The sequence below is a fragment of the Geotrypetes seraphini genome, chromosome 2 (assembly GCF_902459505.1).
Source record: "Geotrypetes seraphini chromosome 2, aGeoSer1.1, whole genome shotgun sequence".
Lineage (NCBI taxonomy): Eukaryota > Metazoa > Chordata > Amphibia > Gymnophiona > Dermophiidae > Geotrypetes > Geotrypetes seraphini.
Genome location: NC_047085.1, coordinates 204,092,452 through 204,112,059, shown reverse-complemented (window position 1 = coordinate 204,112,059; position 19,608 = coordinate 204,092,452). Strand labels below are relative to the sequence as shown.

Sequence of the window (19,608 nt, the reverse complement as noted above, 5' to 3'; positions counted from 1 at the left end):
ATCAACAAAGGGCTGCTGCTTCCATGACTTCACAACCTAGATGTCAGAACATACTGGAGTTTTTCCAGAGAGCACTAGCCATTATACCAGCGATGTCACTGGGAGAAATTCGTTTTTCTACCTTTATCTACTGGTAGGATGGGAATGCAACCCACCAATGCAGACTGGTGCAGCTGGACACTAAAGAATCACCAGGAAGTCTCAGTTAAGGCCCACAAAACATATCTCATATCCAGGCACAGAGTACAGCAGCCTAGCTCATTTTAGCACAGTGGGTAACACCTCTACCTACAAGCGGGGGGGGGGGGGGGGGGAAGGGGAGGGGACAGGGTTCAAGTCCCAGGAGGTCCTGACAGCCAATATTATCAGCTAAGCTGACAAGAGGGCAGATCTTGCATAAAAGAGTTTAACCTCAAACCCTCATTGAGGGCATCCCAAAAACTTGCCTTTAAAAGGTCACCAGAACAGATAAATCAGGCTTTGAATTTTAATGGATAGGACCCGATATGGCAGCCTAAATGTGGGTATTATAAATATATTGCACAGCTTTTGAAAAATTTGCACCAACTTTCAGTAGAATAACATACCATCCACTGCACAGCTCCACTTTATTTACAAAGTTGTGCATCTTGTCAGACTTCATTTAGCCAATTTTATTTTTTATTCCTCTCACTGTAAAATGGGCTAGAGACACAATCTCAAGTTTTCTCAGTGATTAGGCTCAGCTCTGGAATGATCTGCCAGGGAGTTTAGGGAGGAGAATGATTACTTGCTGTTTTCCACAAAATTAAAGGCTTTTCTTTTGTGCTGTTTTTAATTAACTGGGTGTGTAGTTTTAACATTAATTACTGAATTAACAGGTAAGGTTAAGTTGAATGCTATTTTATTTGGCTAGGCTGATTTTAAATTCATGTTGATTTGGTTTTCTCTTGCTCATTTTATGTATCACTTTTTTTTTTTTTTTGTTTTATAAACCACCAAGAGAGAGGATTTTTAGATTGGCGGAGTAGTTCTCAGAAACAAATAACCATATAAATAAATGTTATTAATTACAGGTACCTGATGCAGGACTACAATACATGTGTATATATAAAAATAGGTAAAAAGATCTGCATTGCATTATCACACCAGGTCTCCTCCAGCTTAAAGGTGTCGCTGGGTTTCCATACATGTTTCCTTGTAAGGACTGTTCAACATAACCCTTGGTATCCCTCCCCCCGCCACACACACACTTAATGTTTTTGTCCCATAATACACATTTGCACATGTTTGCATCTGGTGAGAATTTAGGAAAGAACTGTGGGCAGGCAATTTTGGCTTCAATCCCGCATACAGTGTGTTTGGTAGCAGACTACCTCTGCATGTCTGAAATGAGACTGTTAATATATTCCACAAGTGACAGGCTGGGTCAGGAACTGGTTGAGTGGAAGGCAACAGAGGGTAGTGATCAATGGAGATTGCTCTGAGGAAAGGGATGTTACCAGTGGGGTGCCTCGAGGTTCTGTTCTTGGGCCTGTTCTTTTTAACATTTTTAGAAACGTTATTGCTGAAGTGTTGTTGGGTAAGATTTGCCTCTTTGCGGATGATAACAAAATCTGCAACAGAGGAGATACGCCGGATGGTGTGAATAACATGAAGAAAGACCTGACGAAGCTTGAAGAATGGTCTGAAATTTGGCAGCTATAATTTAATGCTAAGAAATGCAAGGTCATGCATTTGGGCTGCAAAACCCTTGGGAACGGTACAGTTTAGGGGGTAAAGAACTTATGTGCACGACGGAAGAGCGGGACTTGGGTGTGATTGTATGTGATGATCTTAAGGTTGCCAAACAGGTTGAAAAGGTGAAGGCGAAAACTAGAAGGATGCTAGGTTGCATAGGGAGAGGTATGACCAGTAGGAAAAAGGAGGTATTGATGCCTCTGTATAAGACTCTGGTGAGACTTCATTTAGAATTGTGTACAATTCTTGAGGCCGCACCTTCAAAAAGATATTAATAGGATGGAGATGGCCCAGAGGAAGGCTACTAAAAATGGTGTGTGGTTTTCGTGATAAGGCGTATACTGTATACTTTGAAGGAAAGGCGGGAGAGGGGAGATATGATAGAGATGTTTAAATAACTATGTAATATAAATGTGCATGAGCCGAGTCTCTTTCATTTGAAAGGAAACTCTGCAATGAGAGGGCATAGGATTAAGTTAAGAGGTGATAGGCTCCAGAGTAATCTGAGGAAATATTTTTTACAGAAAGGGTGGTAGATACATAGTAACATAGTAGATGACGGCAGATAAAGACCCGAATGGTCCATCCAGTCTGCCCAACCTGATTCAATTTAAAAATTTTTTTTTTTTTTTTTTTTTCTTCTTCTTAGCTATTTCTGGGCGAGAATCCAAAGCTCTACCCGGCACTGTGCCCGGGTTCCAACCGCCGAAATCTCCGTCAAGACTTACTCCAGCCCATCTACACCCTCCCAGCCATTGAAGCCCTCCCCTGCCCATCCTCCTCCAAACGGCCATACACAGACACAGACTGTACAAGTCTGCCCAGTATCTGGCCTAGTTCAATCTTTAATATTATTTTCTGATTCTAAATCTTCTGTGTTCATCCCACGCTTCTTTGAACTCAGTCACAGTTTTACTCTCCACCACCTCTCCCGGGAGCGCATTCCAGGCATCCACCACCCTCTCCGTAAAGTTCCGTCTGCGGAATCGGAAAGAAGTAGGGAGATTGTGGATGCCTTTCAAGAGGCTCTGCTCAGACAAATGGTGACGGAACCCACAAGGGAAAAAGCGAAAAAAAAAAGATACGTGGAACAGTCTCCCGGAAGAGGTGGTGGAAACAGAGACTGTGTCTAAATTCAAGAGATAATGGTTACTGTGGATGGGCAGACTACATGGGCCATTCGGTCTTTATCTGCCGTCATGTTTCTATATTTCTAACTCAAACCACCTTTAAAAATCCACCTTTCTGTTCTATTCACCCTCTGCTCTGAATCTAAATAGCCCAAAGGCTGTTCACCTCTGGCTACGTTCAATGGGAGAATCAATCTCCAGGATTTCAATGCAGGTATACAATGATAGCCTTAAACTGCTCACACTACTACAGGAGGCCAAACGGTAGGAGAATTCACACAAGCAAAGGATGGATGCAGAGAAAACTACAGATTGGTTTGTTGACAGTTAATGGGAAGACTAGGAGTACCCTTATCTGCCTACCTCTTGTTGCATACCTGGAGGGGCGGGAAACTGAGCGGAGCGCCTCTCTCCAATCGGTCGCAGCGTTGCAGGCTGCCTGCGCATGGCTGATGGCTCTGCTGTTCCCCCGAGGGGGCAGCGATTGGCAGAGCCAACAGCTGCACGCAAGTAGACTGCAGACCCACGACCGCTCCTGCACCCCTGAGCTTGCTGCATCCAGGGCGAACCTCACCCCTACCCCCATCCTTGGTTTGCCACTGCCTACATTTCCTATGTATCTGTGTTTTTATGTTCTGCAGTTTATGAGACCTTTCCTCTAAAGTGGCTTATCTAAAGACAGATCTACAGTGCTTCAGTTAAGAAAAACAAATTAGAGAATGGCACGGGGACAAATCTGCCCCCGCCCTCACAGGAACTCCGTTTCCCAGTCACGTCCCCGTGAGTTTTGTCGCTGTTCCTGCCCCATTCCTGTAAGCTCTGCCTTATCCGCACAAGCCTTGGACACTGATGAATTTAAAGTGTTTGAGGCTTGTGCAGATGAGAACAGAGCATGCAGGAAAGGGTCAGGGACAGGAAAATGAGTTCCCGCGGGGACGGGGAAAAATTTAGCCCCATGTCATTCTCTTAAACAAATAAAAAAACAGAGCCTGAAAGAGAAGCAAAACACTATTCTTTAAAATTATTTCAGATATGTGGCACCAGCTTCACTTTTCTACACAGGCAGGTCTTTGTCAAACTGTCTTAACCATGAAACACTACATAATGACCTGGGAGAAGAGTTATAAGTTCCTCAGGGGATATAAAGCTAGTGAACTAGAAGAGCCTAGGCAGAACAGTATATGGATTTCCGGTCATTATAGGTGGAAAAATTATTCCCTACCAGGGAATGCTATAGTGCAACACTCCATTTTGTGCATCATGTGGCTCACAAGTTCCCTAAAGCACCTACATGCAGGAAGGAATTTGAGGCCTTGGTAGGCCACATTTGCTGGCTCTCCAGGTCTTTTTACTTATCCCATCAAGCTCGACTCCCAACAAACATTCCAATCTGCCTCAGCAATTTTGCTTAATTGTGCAAAAAGAAAAAAAAAAAATTCTTCATTTTACTTCCCTCAAAGCTGCCAAGTTACCCAGTTCCAGGATGATGATTATAGGTAGGGTTACCATATTTGTTTAGAAACACAGAAACATAGAAATAGACGGCAGATAAGGGCCCACGGCCCATCTAGTCTGCCCACCTTAATGTCCCTCCCCTACCTTTGCTCTGTGAATAGATCCCATATGCCGATCCCATTTGGCCTTAAAATCAGGCACGCTGCTGGCCTCAATCACCTGTAGTGGAAGACTATTCCAGCGATCAACCACTCTTTCAGTGAAAAAGAATTTCCTGGTGTCACCTCGCAGTTTCCCGCCCCTGATTTTCAACGGCTGCCCTCTTGTTGTCGTGGGACCCTTGAAAAAGAAGATATCTTCCTCCGCCTCGATGCGGCCCGTAAGATACTTGAACGTCTCGATCATGTCCCCCCTCTCTCTGCGCTCCTCGAGCGAGTATAGCTGTAATTTGTCAAGCCGTTTTTCGTATGGTAGATCCTTGAGTCCCGAGACCATCCGGGTGGCCATTCTTTGCACCGACTCCAGTCTCAGCACATCCTTGCGATAATGCGGCCTCCAGAATTGCACACAGTATTCCAGGTGGGGCCTCACCATGGATCTATACAATGTCATAATGACTTCCGCCTTACGACTGACGAAACCCCTTCGTATGCAGCCTATGATTTGTCTTGCCTTGGACGAAGCCTGCTCCACTTGATTGGCAGACTTCATGTCCTCACTGACGATTACCCCCAAGTCTCGTTCTGCTACCGTTTTTGCTAGGATCTCGCCATTAAGGGTATAAGACTTGCATGGATTCTGGCTGCCCAGGTGCATAACTTTGCATTTTTTGGCATTGAAGTTGAGTTGCCATGTCCTAGACCATCGCTCCAGTAGGAGTAGGTCGTGCATCATGTTGTCGGGCACTGAATCTTCGTCTGTTGTGCATTTGTCCATAAGTAAAAAAAAGTTACTAATTCCCTAATTCTGGTCAGAAATTTCCATCATAAAAAAAAAAATCCTGAAACAGACGTATTCAGAGTTTTAATATAATAGAGAATACCTGAACTGGGCATTTACTGGTGTTTCTTACACATCTTTGGCAGGGAACACTATTCCCGTTTAAGGATATGAGAATGAAGTCACATCTTCCTCAGGCTTCTGCAGACCAGCAACCCCAGCCCAACAAGCCCAAACCTGGACAAGCGCAGCAGACACTGTATTCCTGAGAAACCTGTCTGAGCAAGTCATAGAACTAATGAAGACTGTGGAATGGATTTGTTTCCCTCCCTCACAGCTGCTAACAGGGAAAATGAACCACTTTCAAAAAAATTAAAAAACCCAACCCCAAAATCAGTCAGCGCCACTTAATCATCTGGTTAGCCAGTTCACCAAGCCCTTTAACCCTGACTTCTCACTAGTGCTGCTCGATTCAGGAAAAAAAATTTTGATTCGATTCAGCCTATTGAATCGATTTTTCGATTCGATTTGATCTTCCTGCCCAATTGGGTATTTTCTTCGAACATCCTGCAGAGAAGATCACTGGGGCTAGCAATCTCTACAAGCTGCTATAGGTCTTCCTCTACCGCAATCCTGCCTCTGACGTCAGAGGAGGGGCGGGACCGCAGCAGAGGAAACAGCTCTGAAGACCTATAGCAGCTTGCAAAGATCACTAGCCCCAGCGATCTTTTCTGCAGGCTGCTGATAGTAGGTAAATGGTGTGCAGGAGGCCAGAGGGGAAGCCGGACACCAGCAGGAGGCCAGAGGGGAAGCTGGATACCAGCACTTTCCGAATGACCAGCTCCATTTGCATACATGCTATTTACACTATATAACCCTAAAATTTAGCCAGTGAGCTGAGCTGTGGCAGCAGAGATTGAGCTCTTGGATCCAGCCCTTGCTTCTTGGGTTGGCAAAGGGTAGGGACCAGACGCTGGTAAAGAATTCCCTTCATTACTTAACAATATCATCTACTGGTTAACTTGGAGAGCAGTTGTGCCAAGCTGTAGAGGGAACCCTAGTCCAGGCCTTACATCCAAAGGTTGGCTGCTGTGATGACTTGACCAAAAGAGGTACGTGGAGGGTTTAAAAAAGTCCCGAGGCTAGAAATGAAGCTCTAGATTTTTGCATTTCAGTCTCAGACCCGCTTCTCTATGATAAGCAAAACTAGGGCAGATACCAAGAAATGGGCGGTTCACCTAGGTGTTGGAAGAAGGCTGCTGGTCAAAAGAGAAACCCCAGCAACAAAAGCTCATTTATTCTCTATCAAGTCAACTAGAATGTATAATGGGTACTTTAATTGGCTGACTTGACCAAAAAACAAGCATAATTCTGCCAGAAAACAGAACATGTAAATCTACCAAACTTGCTTTGTTTTTCAGAGAAATATTCAGATAAGACCGCATGCTTCACTCCAAACCAGTCGGAAACCCTTGCTAGGATTACTCCATAGCCATAGGATTTGCTTTTAAGACTCCTAAGGTGTGTAGGCATGCATGACCATGTTGTGGAGTGCTCATAAAAACTATTTCCTGCTATCAAACCATGGAGTGACTAGCCCATTTGTAACTGTGATATCTTTATTTATAGCATGTGATATACAGTATACAGAGGTGGGAAAATCCACCCAAGTTTGGCACCTACTCCCTGCTGTCATGCTGCACAGAAAAAGGCTGAAGAGAGGGAATAAAGAGGATAGTAACAGTGTAATTAGAAGGAAGGAAAAGAGATGGGAGAGGGTGGGCAGGAGAGATAAGCAGCATAAAATCTGTTTTACTCTGGGATCTTGCCAGGTACTTGTGACCTGGATTGGTCATTGTTGGAGACAGGATACTGGGCTAGATGGACTTTCAGTCTGTCCCAGTATGGCAATTCTTAAATAAAAATGGAGCAGAAGGTGGGACAAAAGACAGACAACAAATTTGAGAAAGAAAAATTAAGAAAAACATTTTCTCAGGTTCTTTAAAAATATGACTGATGCTCAAGGATCAGATCTGAAGAGGTCACAATTTCACATTTCTAGCTGAATAGCCTAAATCTGACAGTATTTATATAACCCCAATGCAATGCAGATAAGTTCAGACTTCAAAAAATGAGTAAGAGCCATTACTGGAATCGGATCTAAAATGATTCAAATCCTGCTAGTCAATTTTGAGGTAAAAATTCTTACATCTAAATTCCTAAATTGTTCATTATTTTCTACTTTATTGTTTGCAAACCCAAGAATCAATTAATAACGAGAACCTATAAAGGGAATTAGAAACAAGAACCTATAAAGCAGGGGTGTCAAAGTCCCTCCTCGAGGGCCGCAATCCAGTCAGGTTTTCAGGATTTCCCCAATGAATATGCATGAGATCTATTAGAATACAACGAAAGCAGTGCATGCAAATAGATCTCATGCATATTCATTGGGGAAATGCTGAAAATCCGACTGGATTGCGGCCCTCGAGGAGGGACTTTGACACCCCTGATCTAAGGGGACAAAACTGGAGAAGAGGTAGATTTTGGATTTACTATAGCCTATATCTTTTTCAACAGTAGCTCAGGGTGTGGTACACCAGGTACAGTAGGCATTCTCCATATCCCTAGAGAGCTTATACACTAGGTTTGTATCTGGGGTAATAGAGGGTTAACTGATTTACCCAAGATGGCAGGGAAAGCACTGGGATTTGAACTCTCCTGGTTCTCAGTCTGCAATAGTAACCATTAGACTATGATGTAGGTGTTTAGATTGCGGGGCTCAGTTAAAGTACTTTTCAGAGAAACTCATAGCTATATGAAGGCCTTCACCAAGAGGAACTTTAGCTTTTGGTATTCATGTGTGAGTGAGGAGGGAATGCTTAGTGCAAGTGCAAAAGGCCTGACTGATCTTCTGAAACAAATGCCCTCTTGGTAGCCTTTTCCAGCAGAAAACTGTTCCCATTTAGAAAACAATATTCAAAACTGGTGCTAGACATGCTGGGACCCAGGGAAGAAATTAGGGCGCCCTCCCCCACACCCAAAGTCTATTGGCAGACTGTGCCTTCTTTAGCTTCAGACAGGCTTGGAGCCCCCTGTGGCACAGGGACCCAGGGCAACTGATCTGTTCCTACACCCCCCAACAACGGCCATGCAAATAATGAACAGGCAGACTATTCACTTTCGGTATTACAACTATAGGTTTAATCTCATATTTGGGGCACAAAATGCTATTAAAACACCAGCTGTGTTCTAGCATACTGGATCAGGCAAGTTTTGATTCACAGCTGCTGGTGTTTTGAAAACGTCTGGTTGTATCAAGCATTCTCCTGCACCTAACCTCTCTCGCCCTCCTCCCTTTTTAATCATCGTCTGTCACTGCAGGTATAATAATAATAATAATAAATGTATTCTTTTATACCACCATTACTAAAAGTTCTAGGCGGTTTATACCATAAGAAACTGGACAGTCAGCGAAATACATTCATACCATGAAAATAAAATCGTACAATAAAAAGTTAAAAATATGATTACAATCTTAAAAATACCCAACTAAGTGATAAATTTGTCAAACAGAGAAGACTTGACTAATTTTTCAAAAAGAACAATAGGACATGGCTTGATGAATACAGTCACCAAGCCAGAATTGCAGTTTACCTGCTTGAAACGCTAAAGTCCTATCAAAAAAAGTCTTATATATCGGACACCATTTGGCTTAGGATAGGCAAATAAGTGAGAACTTCTTGTATTCCTTGATGGTCTTTATAGCTCAAAGTGAGAGTAAAGATAGGGTGGGGTTGTGGTTTTCTTAACGCAAAATTACCCTTACTTGTCTCAGATCTCATTTTGAGCACAGGTTTCTGTGGATCGTTTTTGTTAGTTTAACCAAGAAATCAATAGCAACATTACAACTGAAATACACAAAAACCTTTCCTGGTAAAGGATATGGTTTGAAGATGAAGGAGGCAGTGGCACATCTAGCCCCACCATGGCTAAACAGGAGGAATGGGACCTTGGCCCACTGGTAAGGGGTCCTCCTGTTCACCACCTTTCCCTTGTATCTTCTTCCTAAAAATTGTTTTCTTCAATTTTTTTTTTCGCTTTGCCTAATTTGTAAGATGTGTGAATCGCTTTGGCTAAGTCCCAGAAAGGAGTCTATCAAATACCTGATTAGTTAGGCAGAAACAGGAGGAGGCCTGGTTGTTTCAAATCACAAGAGTCAGGAGATTTGGGTATTATCTGACCCATTTCACTACCACGAGCAGAGTATTTTTAAAATTAATTCTCTCTCAGGTTTAAAAAGTGGTGAGGAACCAGTAAGAGATAATTATGCTGTGGATAAAAGTCTAAGGTTGACTAGAACTTTTTTTCTTTTCTAACATGCTTTTTATATGCTTCCATAGTCATTACAATTAGAGAATGACACGGTGACAAAATTCATCACCGTTCCCATCCCCGCGGATAACCATGGGAAATAATCCCATGTCATTTTCTAGTGTCTATTTCAACCTCAGTCCTTCTACACCAGCATTCTTCAAAGCAAAGCTTGCGGGTCAGTGGCTGTGCTTACGTGAGCCAAGGATAATGAAGCCATTGTGACATCACTGATGTGATTGGCTCTTAGGCACTGGTGGAATGAGGCATTATGACATCACAATATCTATTCTGGATACCAGAGACTGTCGTTCTGTAGTGTCTGTTTCAACCTCAGTCCTTCTACACCAGCATTATTCAAAGCAAAGCTTGCCGGTCAGTGGTTGTGGCCATTCATACTCTGATTCTTCCCTCTCTCTTTAAATAATGACATGAAGATGGTTTCCCGAGGTTATCCACGGGGACGGGAACGGTGATGAATTTTGTCACCATGTCATTCTCTAATTACAATCTCAGAACTAGTTTGAAGCATGCATGTCTGGTCAATTCATAGAAAAGAATGGACTCTTATCACACTTCTATCTATCTGTACAAGATCTACTTGATTTTAGGAGGAAGGTTAAGGTCTTCTATTTTAGACAAGTTTTTAAGCAATTTTATTTAGTTTTAGTTTTATTTATGTGTTGGGATATTGAATAAATAAAGCACATCAAGGCTCTGGCTCACAAACTATAATTTGTACCCATCGATATCATAGTGGTCCTGAAGATCACATTAGTTGCTCTTTTCTATTTTAAAACCAACACTGCTGCCTTACTCCTGGCTCTCAGGATCCCATTAAAGCATACTCTACAGGGGGGAGAAATTGCAAAAACCTGACTCCATTAGGAAAGGATTCACCCTGCCCCAGAGCACAGAAAGCTAGCCAGCAGTCACAGCGGGACTAGCATGGAAGGAAAATATATTTTTCAGGCAATCAAAGCAACTTTTATTTTTAAATTAAATATCCCAAATAACTATGTATAGAAACATCTGTCCCAACTAGCTCAAAATATTTAAAGAGCAAACCTGGAGGAGGTTCAGACAAAGCAAATTCAATGTGAAAATGTTATTTTTAAAAAAAAAAAACAAACACTCAGTAAAGAAAGACCAAGGTTGAAACAAAGCAAATTCAATACAAAAATGGTTATTAAAAAAAACCAAACATTGAGAAAAGAAAGAATAAGGCTAAGATCAAATAAGTTTCTTGGTGTGGTAAAAAGAAATGACTGCACTAAAGATAATTTAGTAACACTGTATTTGGAAGGCGTTCCTGCAGCTAAGACAACTCTGCACATGTTTGTTCTCGCAAAGAACAACGGGGAGGGGGCCATTGCACTCTTTAGAGATAGGGAGTACTGCTTTCAGGTCTCTCTAGATCAGGGATGTCAAAGTCCCTCCTTGAGGGCTGCAATCCAGTCGGGTTTTCAGGATTTCCCCAATGAATATGCATCGAAAGAACCATGCACATAGATCTCTTGCATATTCATTGGGGAAATCCTGAAAACCTGACTGGATTGCGGCCCTCAAGGAGGGACTTTGAGACCCCTGCTCTAGATCAAGGGTGTCAAAGTCCCTCCTCGAGGGCCACAATCCAGTCAGGTTTTCAGGATTTCCCCAATGAATATTCATGCGATTTATTAGCATACAATGAAAGCAGGGCATGCAAATAGATCTCATGCATATTCATTGGGGAAATCCTGAAAACCCGACTGGATTGCGGCCCTCAAGGAGGGACTTTGAGACCCCTGCTCTAGATCAAGGGTGTCAAAGTCCCTCCTCGAGGGCCACAATCCAGTCAGGTTTTCAGGATTTCCCCAATGAATATTCATGCAATTTATTAGCATACAATGAAAGCAGGGCATGCAAATAGATCTCATGCATATTCATTGGGGAAATCCTGAAAACCCGACTGGATTGCGGCCCTCAAGGAGGGACTTTGAGACCCCTGCTCTAGATCAAGGGTGTCAAAGTCCCTCCTCGAGGGCCACAATCCAGTCAGGTTTTCAGGATTTCCCCAATGAATATTCATGCGATTTATTAGCATACAATGAAAGCAGGGCATGCAAATAGATCTCATGCATATTCATTGGGGAAATCCTGAAAACCCGACTGGATTGCGGCCCTCGAGGAGGGACTTTGACACGCCCTGCTCTAGATCTTCAACTTGACTAGATAAAGAAATGCACTTGTTCACTCAGAGGATCTGACACATAGGGCCTCTTCTGCTAAACCGCGCTAGCAGTTTTAGCGCGGGGAGCCGCGCCGCTCCCGACGCTCATAAGAACTCTTATAAGCGCCGGGAGCAGCGCAGGCCATTCAGCGCGGCTCACTGCGCTAAAACCGCTAGCGCGGTTTAGTAGAAGAGGGGGACAGTAGAAGTCTGGGTAAGCACATCAAAATGCAGGAATTGTCTCCAAATTGCATTTAGGGAACAGGTTGCAGTCTGGTGGAAGCGGTGGTCAAGTATTTTGCAATTATAAGGAAGCATTTGAGCAATTTTATGGTTCGACAGTCCCTGGGCCTGCGGCCCATATATAAAAGTAAAGATGATTTGTTTCCGCCTTCCTGTCCTTATCTCATTATGCCTTTCCTAGGGAAGCTCTCTGTGTGTCAATATTTGCCAGACCTAAACTACAGACTAATAAACCTTTCTGTCCCAACAAAATGAAAGTAGTTCAAAAGCAAATCTCAGGAAAAATAAAAGTCCAGTCTAACACTGGAATCTAAGAGCCAGAAATATTACAGCCTGGTAAATTTTCACCCCGGCTTGGACTGTTATTATCAAACAAAGAAAGAAAGGGCCCCAGGTCTGTGTCTCTTCACACCCAATCACTGGCAGCAGTGATGTCTGTGGAAAAGGTAGGAGTATTATCGGAAGCTGGTCTGGACAGAGACCTGAGGGAGAAAGAACTCCACTTACTCAAAGCTTAGTGTTATGACTCAGCGACCTTGCCTCTCCCTTCCCCCTCAAAATTTTTTGCATTCTAGCGCTTTGCACAGTGAACAGTAATTGCTTCTCAGCATTTTTTCCAGGAGAATTAAGTTAGTTAAAAAAACCCTTTCCAATGTACAATGAAGGGGAATTAACAACTGTTTGTGAAACTGCATGTGAAACTAGTACTAGCCCTGTGACTGAATCTCAGATGCATGGATTCTTACCTGCTTTTGTCACTGGCTCACTGTAAACCAGTGGTCTCAAACACGCGGCCCGGGGGCCACATGCGGCCCGCCAGGTACTATTTTGAGGCCCTCAGTATGTCTATCATAATCACAAAAGTAAAATAAAACAGTTTATTTAACCCCCCCCCCCCCAGGTTTTCCTTTAGTGTAAGGGGGAAAGCATTTGGTTCACAAAGAGGGTAGGAACTCAAGCTTCCAATCAAAAGTCCATGTGCTGTTGGCTTCATTGTAACTGTGCATGTGTCAGAGTGAGACTGTGTGACTGCATGACACTGCAAGTGTGTGTGTGTGTGTTAAGATAGTTGTTTTCTCTGAAGTACAGTATGTGAAGAAACAGAATAACTAATACCCTAAAGGGCTGGATTCAGTTAACAGCAGTCAAAAATCAGCACCGAACGGTATTGTATAAGGGGCATTCTAGGATGCGTGCCCTTTGCAGAATAGCATGTAGTGTTGGGATTCACATTAGAGAATGACACGGGAACAAATTTTTCCCCATCGCCGCGGGAACTCATTTTCCCATCCCGTCCCCGTAAGTTCTTTTCCTGTTCCTGCCTTATTCCTGCAAGCTCCGTCCTCATCTGCATAAGCCTCAAACACTTTAAGATCACACGTAGCAACATTCTAGAGCTCAGATTGTGATGTCATAATGCCTCATTCCCCCAATGCCTAAGCTCCATCCTCATCTGCACAAGCCTCAAACACTTTAAGATCATACGTAGCAACATTCTAGAGCTCAGACTGTGATGTCATAATGCCTCATTCCACCAATGCCTAAGCTCCGTCCTTATCTGCACAAGCCTCAAACACTTTAAAATCATAAGTGTTCTAGACTTGTGCGGTTAAGGCAGAGCTTACAGGAAAGGGACAGCGACAAGATTCACGGGGATGGGACGGGGAAACTGAGTTCCAGCGGGGACAGGGGCAAATTTATTCCCGCAACTTTGGACACAGGGATTTACACCAACCTGGTGTAAAATGGCGTGTAAATTAGGCACAGATCCCAGAAATTCAGTATGCTGTCAATTTATCAGGACAAGAGGGAAAAAGTACTCCATAAAGCAGATCTGTTAATTAAGATGTGTGATGCCTACAAGGCATCATGTTTGCTGTGGATCAAGACAAACCTTAGGCAGCTCACTTCACATGCAAGCACTGCCCCAAAAAAACTCTGGAAAGTAAGACAATTTTGAATGGCAGAATGTTCTGCTATAGAATTTCTTAGAAAGTAATTTTAAAAAAAGTATTTTCAATGTTATTTGAAAATATATCATATGTGAGATATGTTGCGAGAATCTTGTACATAGTCATAGGTGAAAAATTTATTGTCTTCATTACCACAATTTCATTTTGTTCTTCTATAGGATGGTACAGAGGGGAAAAGAGAGCCATGAGGTTTACTATCCCAAGAATTTGGCAGGAACCCACTGACCGCTCAAGCAGTTGCTACTTCCGAATGGAGGAGCCTTCCAAACATTGAACTGGCAAGCCTATATCTGCAACCACATATCCGGACATTCCTTCATCTATAGTCCCAGTACCACATTGCCCTGAGCTCCTCATACTCATTCTCCCCCCTTCCCCCCCCTCCCCCCCGAGAGCAGCTGTCTTCACAACAGAGCAGCAAGTCAGAGATTGAGGGAGATGTTATAGGTCCAGTTTACAATATCAGTGATGCAGCTGATGAGAGAAACCCATACCATCCAAACCAGAAAGACCTCAACCATTCTGATCAAAGATCTTGGTCTCACCAAGTCCAATGCTGAACTTTTGACATCTAGACTCAAACAGTGGATGGAACTTGTTGGATGAAAGTGTGCAAGTCACAGGTCAGAGGAAACGTCACCAAGCCTTTTCCACCTCTTTCACCCACCAAGATGGGCTCTGCTTCTACCACAATGTGACCAGACTGTTTGATGAAATTAGAATTGCCTGTAACCCGAAAGAGTGGCATCTCTTCATTGACAGCTCATCCAGGAGCATCAAAACTGGGCTGCTCCATAACGGGAACAAGTACCCGTCTCTTCCACTGGCTCACCCAGTGTACCTCAAAGGACCTTATTAGGCGCCTTGAAGTATGATGAGTACAGCTGGGAGGTCAATGGAGACTTCAAAATGGTGGCATTCCTAATGGTCTTCAAAGTTGTTTTACCAAATTTCCCTGCTATCTCTCTCTGCTTTTGGGACAGCAAGGACACAAAGGCTCACTACCAAAGAATGGACTGGCCATAGGGGACCGAGTTCTCTGTAGGAAGAAACAACGTCAAATGGGGCCCCCAGAAAGTACTGATGCCACTACTACACATCAAATTGGACCTAATGGAACAATCTGTCAGAGCTCTAGGTAAGGAGTCAGCAGCCTTCAAGAAGATCCTGGAGTGCAAGGAATTTCCCAAGAAGCTAACTAGGAAGGAGAAAGTGGCTTGGAACAGCTTTGTCGCAGTGGTTTGGGGCTTCCTGGACAATCACAAGGTCAAAAACTACATGCAATTGGTTGAGAATCTGGTGGAGAATTACAGTAAAATGGGCTGTAGGATGTCTCTCAAAGTTCATGTCCTTGATGCTCACTTTCAGATTCAAGGAGAAAATGGGAACATACTCAGAGGAGCAAAGTGAGCGCTTCCACCAGGATATACTGGACTTCGAACCCCGCTACAAAGCACAATATTATCAGAACATGATGGGAGACTACATCTGGGGGCTGATTTGTGAAAGTGACATAATATAATTGCAAATCTCTAAAAACGACTTACTTCTAAATCTGTGGTCATCTTGAAAAGATGAAAATTGGACTATCCTAGTCACAAAAGCAAAGTTTTATGGCAATAACAAGACATTTTCTATACTTTTCAGGCATGAGCAATGAGGAAATTACACTTACTGCCCAAGAACAAAAATCGTGTTATAGTGTTATTAGGACTCAATTAGCCCTAAATGGCTTGTTAGCCAAGTTAATTGTGCATGCATCCCAGAAAAAATGCAGAAATTTGTGCACCATTTATATAATTTCCCCCCCAAAACTGTGCGTATGAGACTGTAACCAAATGCTGCAATTTGTCTGTTAAATGGGAGTGTGTGGTGAAATGTGTGGTGCAGTAGTTAGAGCTACAGCCTTGTTGGCACCCCGAGGTTGTGGGTTCAAATCCTACACTACTCCTTGTGGTCCTGAGCAAGTCACTTAATCCCCATTGCCCTCCCCCCACCCCAGGTACAGTAGGGGAAAATGCTTGAGCACCTGAAATCCGGAATAATAATTTATTTAAATAAATAATAATAATAATAAGTGTTGTATAAAGAAACAATGAACGTGAGCGAGTGAGTGTGCACGTCACAAACTGTGCGAGTTGAGAGGTCAGGGTGGGGGGAGGGTGTCAAGGAGTGACGCGCAGGTTCCCATTCTCACCCGTAGCCGTCCTCGGTGGTGTACACGTAGCTCCTCTGCATGGACATGGTCCCCCCGCCGCCGCCGCCTCCCATCATCTTGGGCATGGGGTGGTTGTTCATCTCAAACCTGCCGGCTAAATCCTGGCCCGAGTCGGCCCGGGTCAATCTGCCCAGGGTGTTGATCCGGGTGTGGGAGCCTCCGTTGATACTCATCTCGCCGGTGCTGCGAGGAGCGCCAGGTCACAGGGGGGGGGGGGAGAAATGAATACGACGAACGAAACAGCAACCCCCCCAGCGAAGCGAAAAGCTCCGTCGGCGGTCGAGTCCAAAAGCAGCGGCGGAGGTGAGGGTGCAGCCGTGGGACAGGTCTCTCTCGTCGCTCCGTGGACGGGTCTTTCCCCCTCGCTGGCAAAGGGAAAGCCGAGGCCACGCCTTTGTTTCTTTTTAAAATAAGAAGGCCGGGGTGGAGACGGTGCGGCTGCTCCCTCGCCCTTCCTTGTCTGTCTCCCCCCCCTTCTCGCAGAGGAGGCACCTGAGCTGATCCCCGGAAGCTGTGCACTGGGAGGAAGGGAGAGGAGGGACTGTGGCAGCCAGAGGGAGCCTCCCTCAGGAGCTGCTCACCTGGCAGCGCACTGTGTGCAGGCAACTTGCTAAAGAGACACACTTTGCAAAACTTGGCTCTTGGTGATCCCACCAGAGCCGCAGTGCTTAACTCCTACAAAAGAAAGTGCAGGTACTGCACTAACTTCAGGAGGAGGAGGGGGTCATATTGTGAAGGCATCCCAGTCTTAGAGGTGTTAGAGATCAATGCAGGAAGTCATTTGGTAGATATCCTAATGCATATATATTTTTTAAATAAATAAATAAAGTGACATACCCCCCTCAAGACCTACCACTGGGTTCAGTTGACTCCTGGGAACCCCCCCCCCCCGTGGGGTTTTGTTTGTTTTTGCAAGATATGGGGGTGATTTGCATTTGCTTTCTTGGGGGAGGCCTAAGTGACAAGGATCTACTGTGGTGATCTGAAATATCTGTCTTCTAGTTCCCAGCCTGCAGCACTAACTGGCCTAGTGGTTAGAGCTACAGCCTCAGCACTCCAAGGTAGAGAGTTGCACAGGGACAGAAATCCCACCCATCCCCGCCAGGATCCTCTCCGTCCCCACCCGTCCCCGTTAGGATCCTCTCCGTCCCCTCCTATCCCCGCAAGGAATTGCCTCCATCCCTGCCTGTCCCCATAAAAAGCAGCAATTACTTCTGACAGGATCATCAATTGCACAGTTTCTTTTGTGTTTGTGCTGCTGTTTTCCTTGTAGAATCTCTTTAGTGGAACCCTTTTTTTGTTTACTGTTCAGGTAATTAACTTATAAACCCCCTCTTTTACTAAGGCTGACGTGTCCATTATATTATATGGACGAACCCTGCTTCCAAAGCCTTCCATCCCCGTGGGAGTCCTGTTGGCTAGAGGGGGCCCCCGTGGGAGTCCCGTTGGCCAGAGGGGGGTCCCCGTGGGACAGACAGGGAAAATGTTTGACTACCTGATTGTAAACTGCTTAGATAACTTTGATAGATGGCATATAAATACCTAAAATAAATGCATAATAAGTTACTCCCAGTGGTGTAGCAAGGGTGAGAGGCACCTGGGGCTGTGGTGTCCCCCCCACACCCCCATCTGCCCCCTCCTGCCACACCCTTCCCTTCCCCTGTATCTCTTTAACGTTCACGGCGCAAACAGCATCCCCAACCCGCTGTTCGCACCAATGTCAAGTCTTCCTCTGACATCACTTCCTAAGTGTAGCGCAAGGCCTGGAAGTGACATCAGAAGAAGAGCCGATGCTGGTGCGAGCAGCGAGTTGGGGATGCTGCTCAGGCTGCAAACATTAAAAAGGTATAGGGGAAAGGAAGTGGCGTGTGCGGTGGGGAGGGGTGGGGGCGGAAAGGAGGACAGGTGCTGATGCCCCCACCAAGAGGGCAGACTGTCCCCCCACAAACACACACCTTACTATGCCACTGGTTATTCCCCAGCTTTGTTATCCCCATTCAGCAAATAAATTGTATGCAAATCATGCCTGCAAAAATGTGTGCAAATACAGGAAAGCATACTGATGCAATCACCACATAAACATGCCCATCATTCTAGTGCAAGGGTGTCAAATGTCAGTCTTCGAGGGCCACAATCCGTTCGGGTTTTCAGGATTTCCCCAATGAATATGCATGAAATCTATTTGCATGCACTGCTTTCATTATAATAGATCTCATGCATATTATTTATTTATTTAGATTTTTATCCCGTCCTCCCAGTAGCTCAGAACGGTTTACAAATGAACATACACAGTGGGGAGTAACTAGACATATAAGTAGTACAACAGGTTTAGTGATTGGATTTATAGTTTTTGGAGAGAATTAAATACAGGGAGAGTAAGCAGAAAGAGAGAAGGGGGGAAATACAGTAGTTTAGTTTAAGGAAAGTTATATGCGTTTAGGTACAGTTTGTTAGTGGATGGAGTAAGAGAGGGTCATACTGGAATTTCGGGAAGGTGATAGGAGAGTGGAGGGTGGGGCCTAAGGGGGGGGAAGACAGAGGAGATCTTTAGTTGAAGAGGAGGGTCTTTACCGATTTACGGAATGTTAATAATGAGTTCTGTTGTCTAAGTTGGGGGGGGGAGTTGGTTCCAGAGGTGTGGAATGAAGTGGCTGTAGGATCGTTTGTGGGCAGTTTCTGTGAGCAGGGATCTTCCGGGGGGGTAATAATTGTAATAGATCTCATGCATATTCATTGGGGGAATTCTGAAAACCCGACCGGATTGCAGCCCTCAAGGACCGACATTTGACACCTCTGTTCTAGGCATCAGAGCATATTTTAGCCACAGAATCCCTATTTCATGCAGACTGTACAAGGACCTGCAGGAGCACTGCATAATCCTACACCTATATGCAATTATTAGATACCAGTATTTCAACGATTCTCTATTCAGTCCTCATGACCCCATCAAGTCAGTTAGGTTTTCAGGATATCTATAATAAGAACATAAGAATAGCCTTACTAGATCAGACCCATGGTCCATCTAGACCACTATCCCATCTTCATGGTGACCAATCCAGGTCACAAGTACCTGGCAAAAACCCCAAATAGTAGCAACATTCCATGCTACCGATCCCACTCAGGATTTTGCAGACTTCATAAATCCAAGGCATGGTCTACTTCCCGCCGAACCCTCAACAGAATACTTCTAAATCTCCCTTCCACAAAAAATCTTCAATACAAACGTGTTTTCCACTCCATGTTCACCTTTCTAGGAGTAAAAACTTGGAATGACCTTACAGAAACGACCAGAACAGAACCTAATCACACCATATTCCGGAAGAAACTGAAAACTCATCTATTTGACAC

At 44.3% G+C, this 19,608-nt stretch overlaps 1 protein-coding gene across 3 annotated transcripts in view; it reads right to left on the bottom strand.

Annotated features, from left to right (window-relative positions):
- The window catches only part of DSP (desmoplakin), a 138,447-nt gene extending 121,721 nt beyond the window's left edge, over positions 1-16,726 (bottom strand). The window contains exon 1 of one of the 3 annotated variants that reach the window (XM_033934732.1): positions 16,240-16,726. In XM_033934732.1, the coding sequence (XP_033790623.1) occupies positions 16,240-16,433 (194 nt within the window). In that variant the 5' untranslated portion in view covers positions 16,434-16,726. The remainder of the gene's footprint in view (positions 1-16,239) is intronic. The other 2 variants (XM_033934733.1, XM_033934734.1) reach the window with 2 other exon arrangements.
- Positions 16,727-19,608: the final 2,882 nt, after the last annotated feature.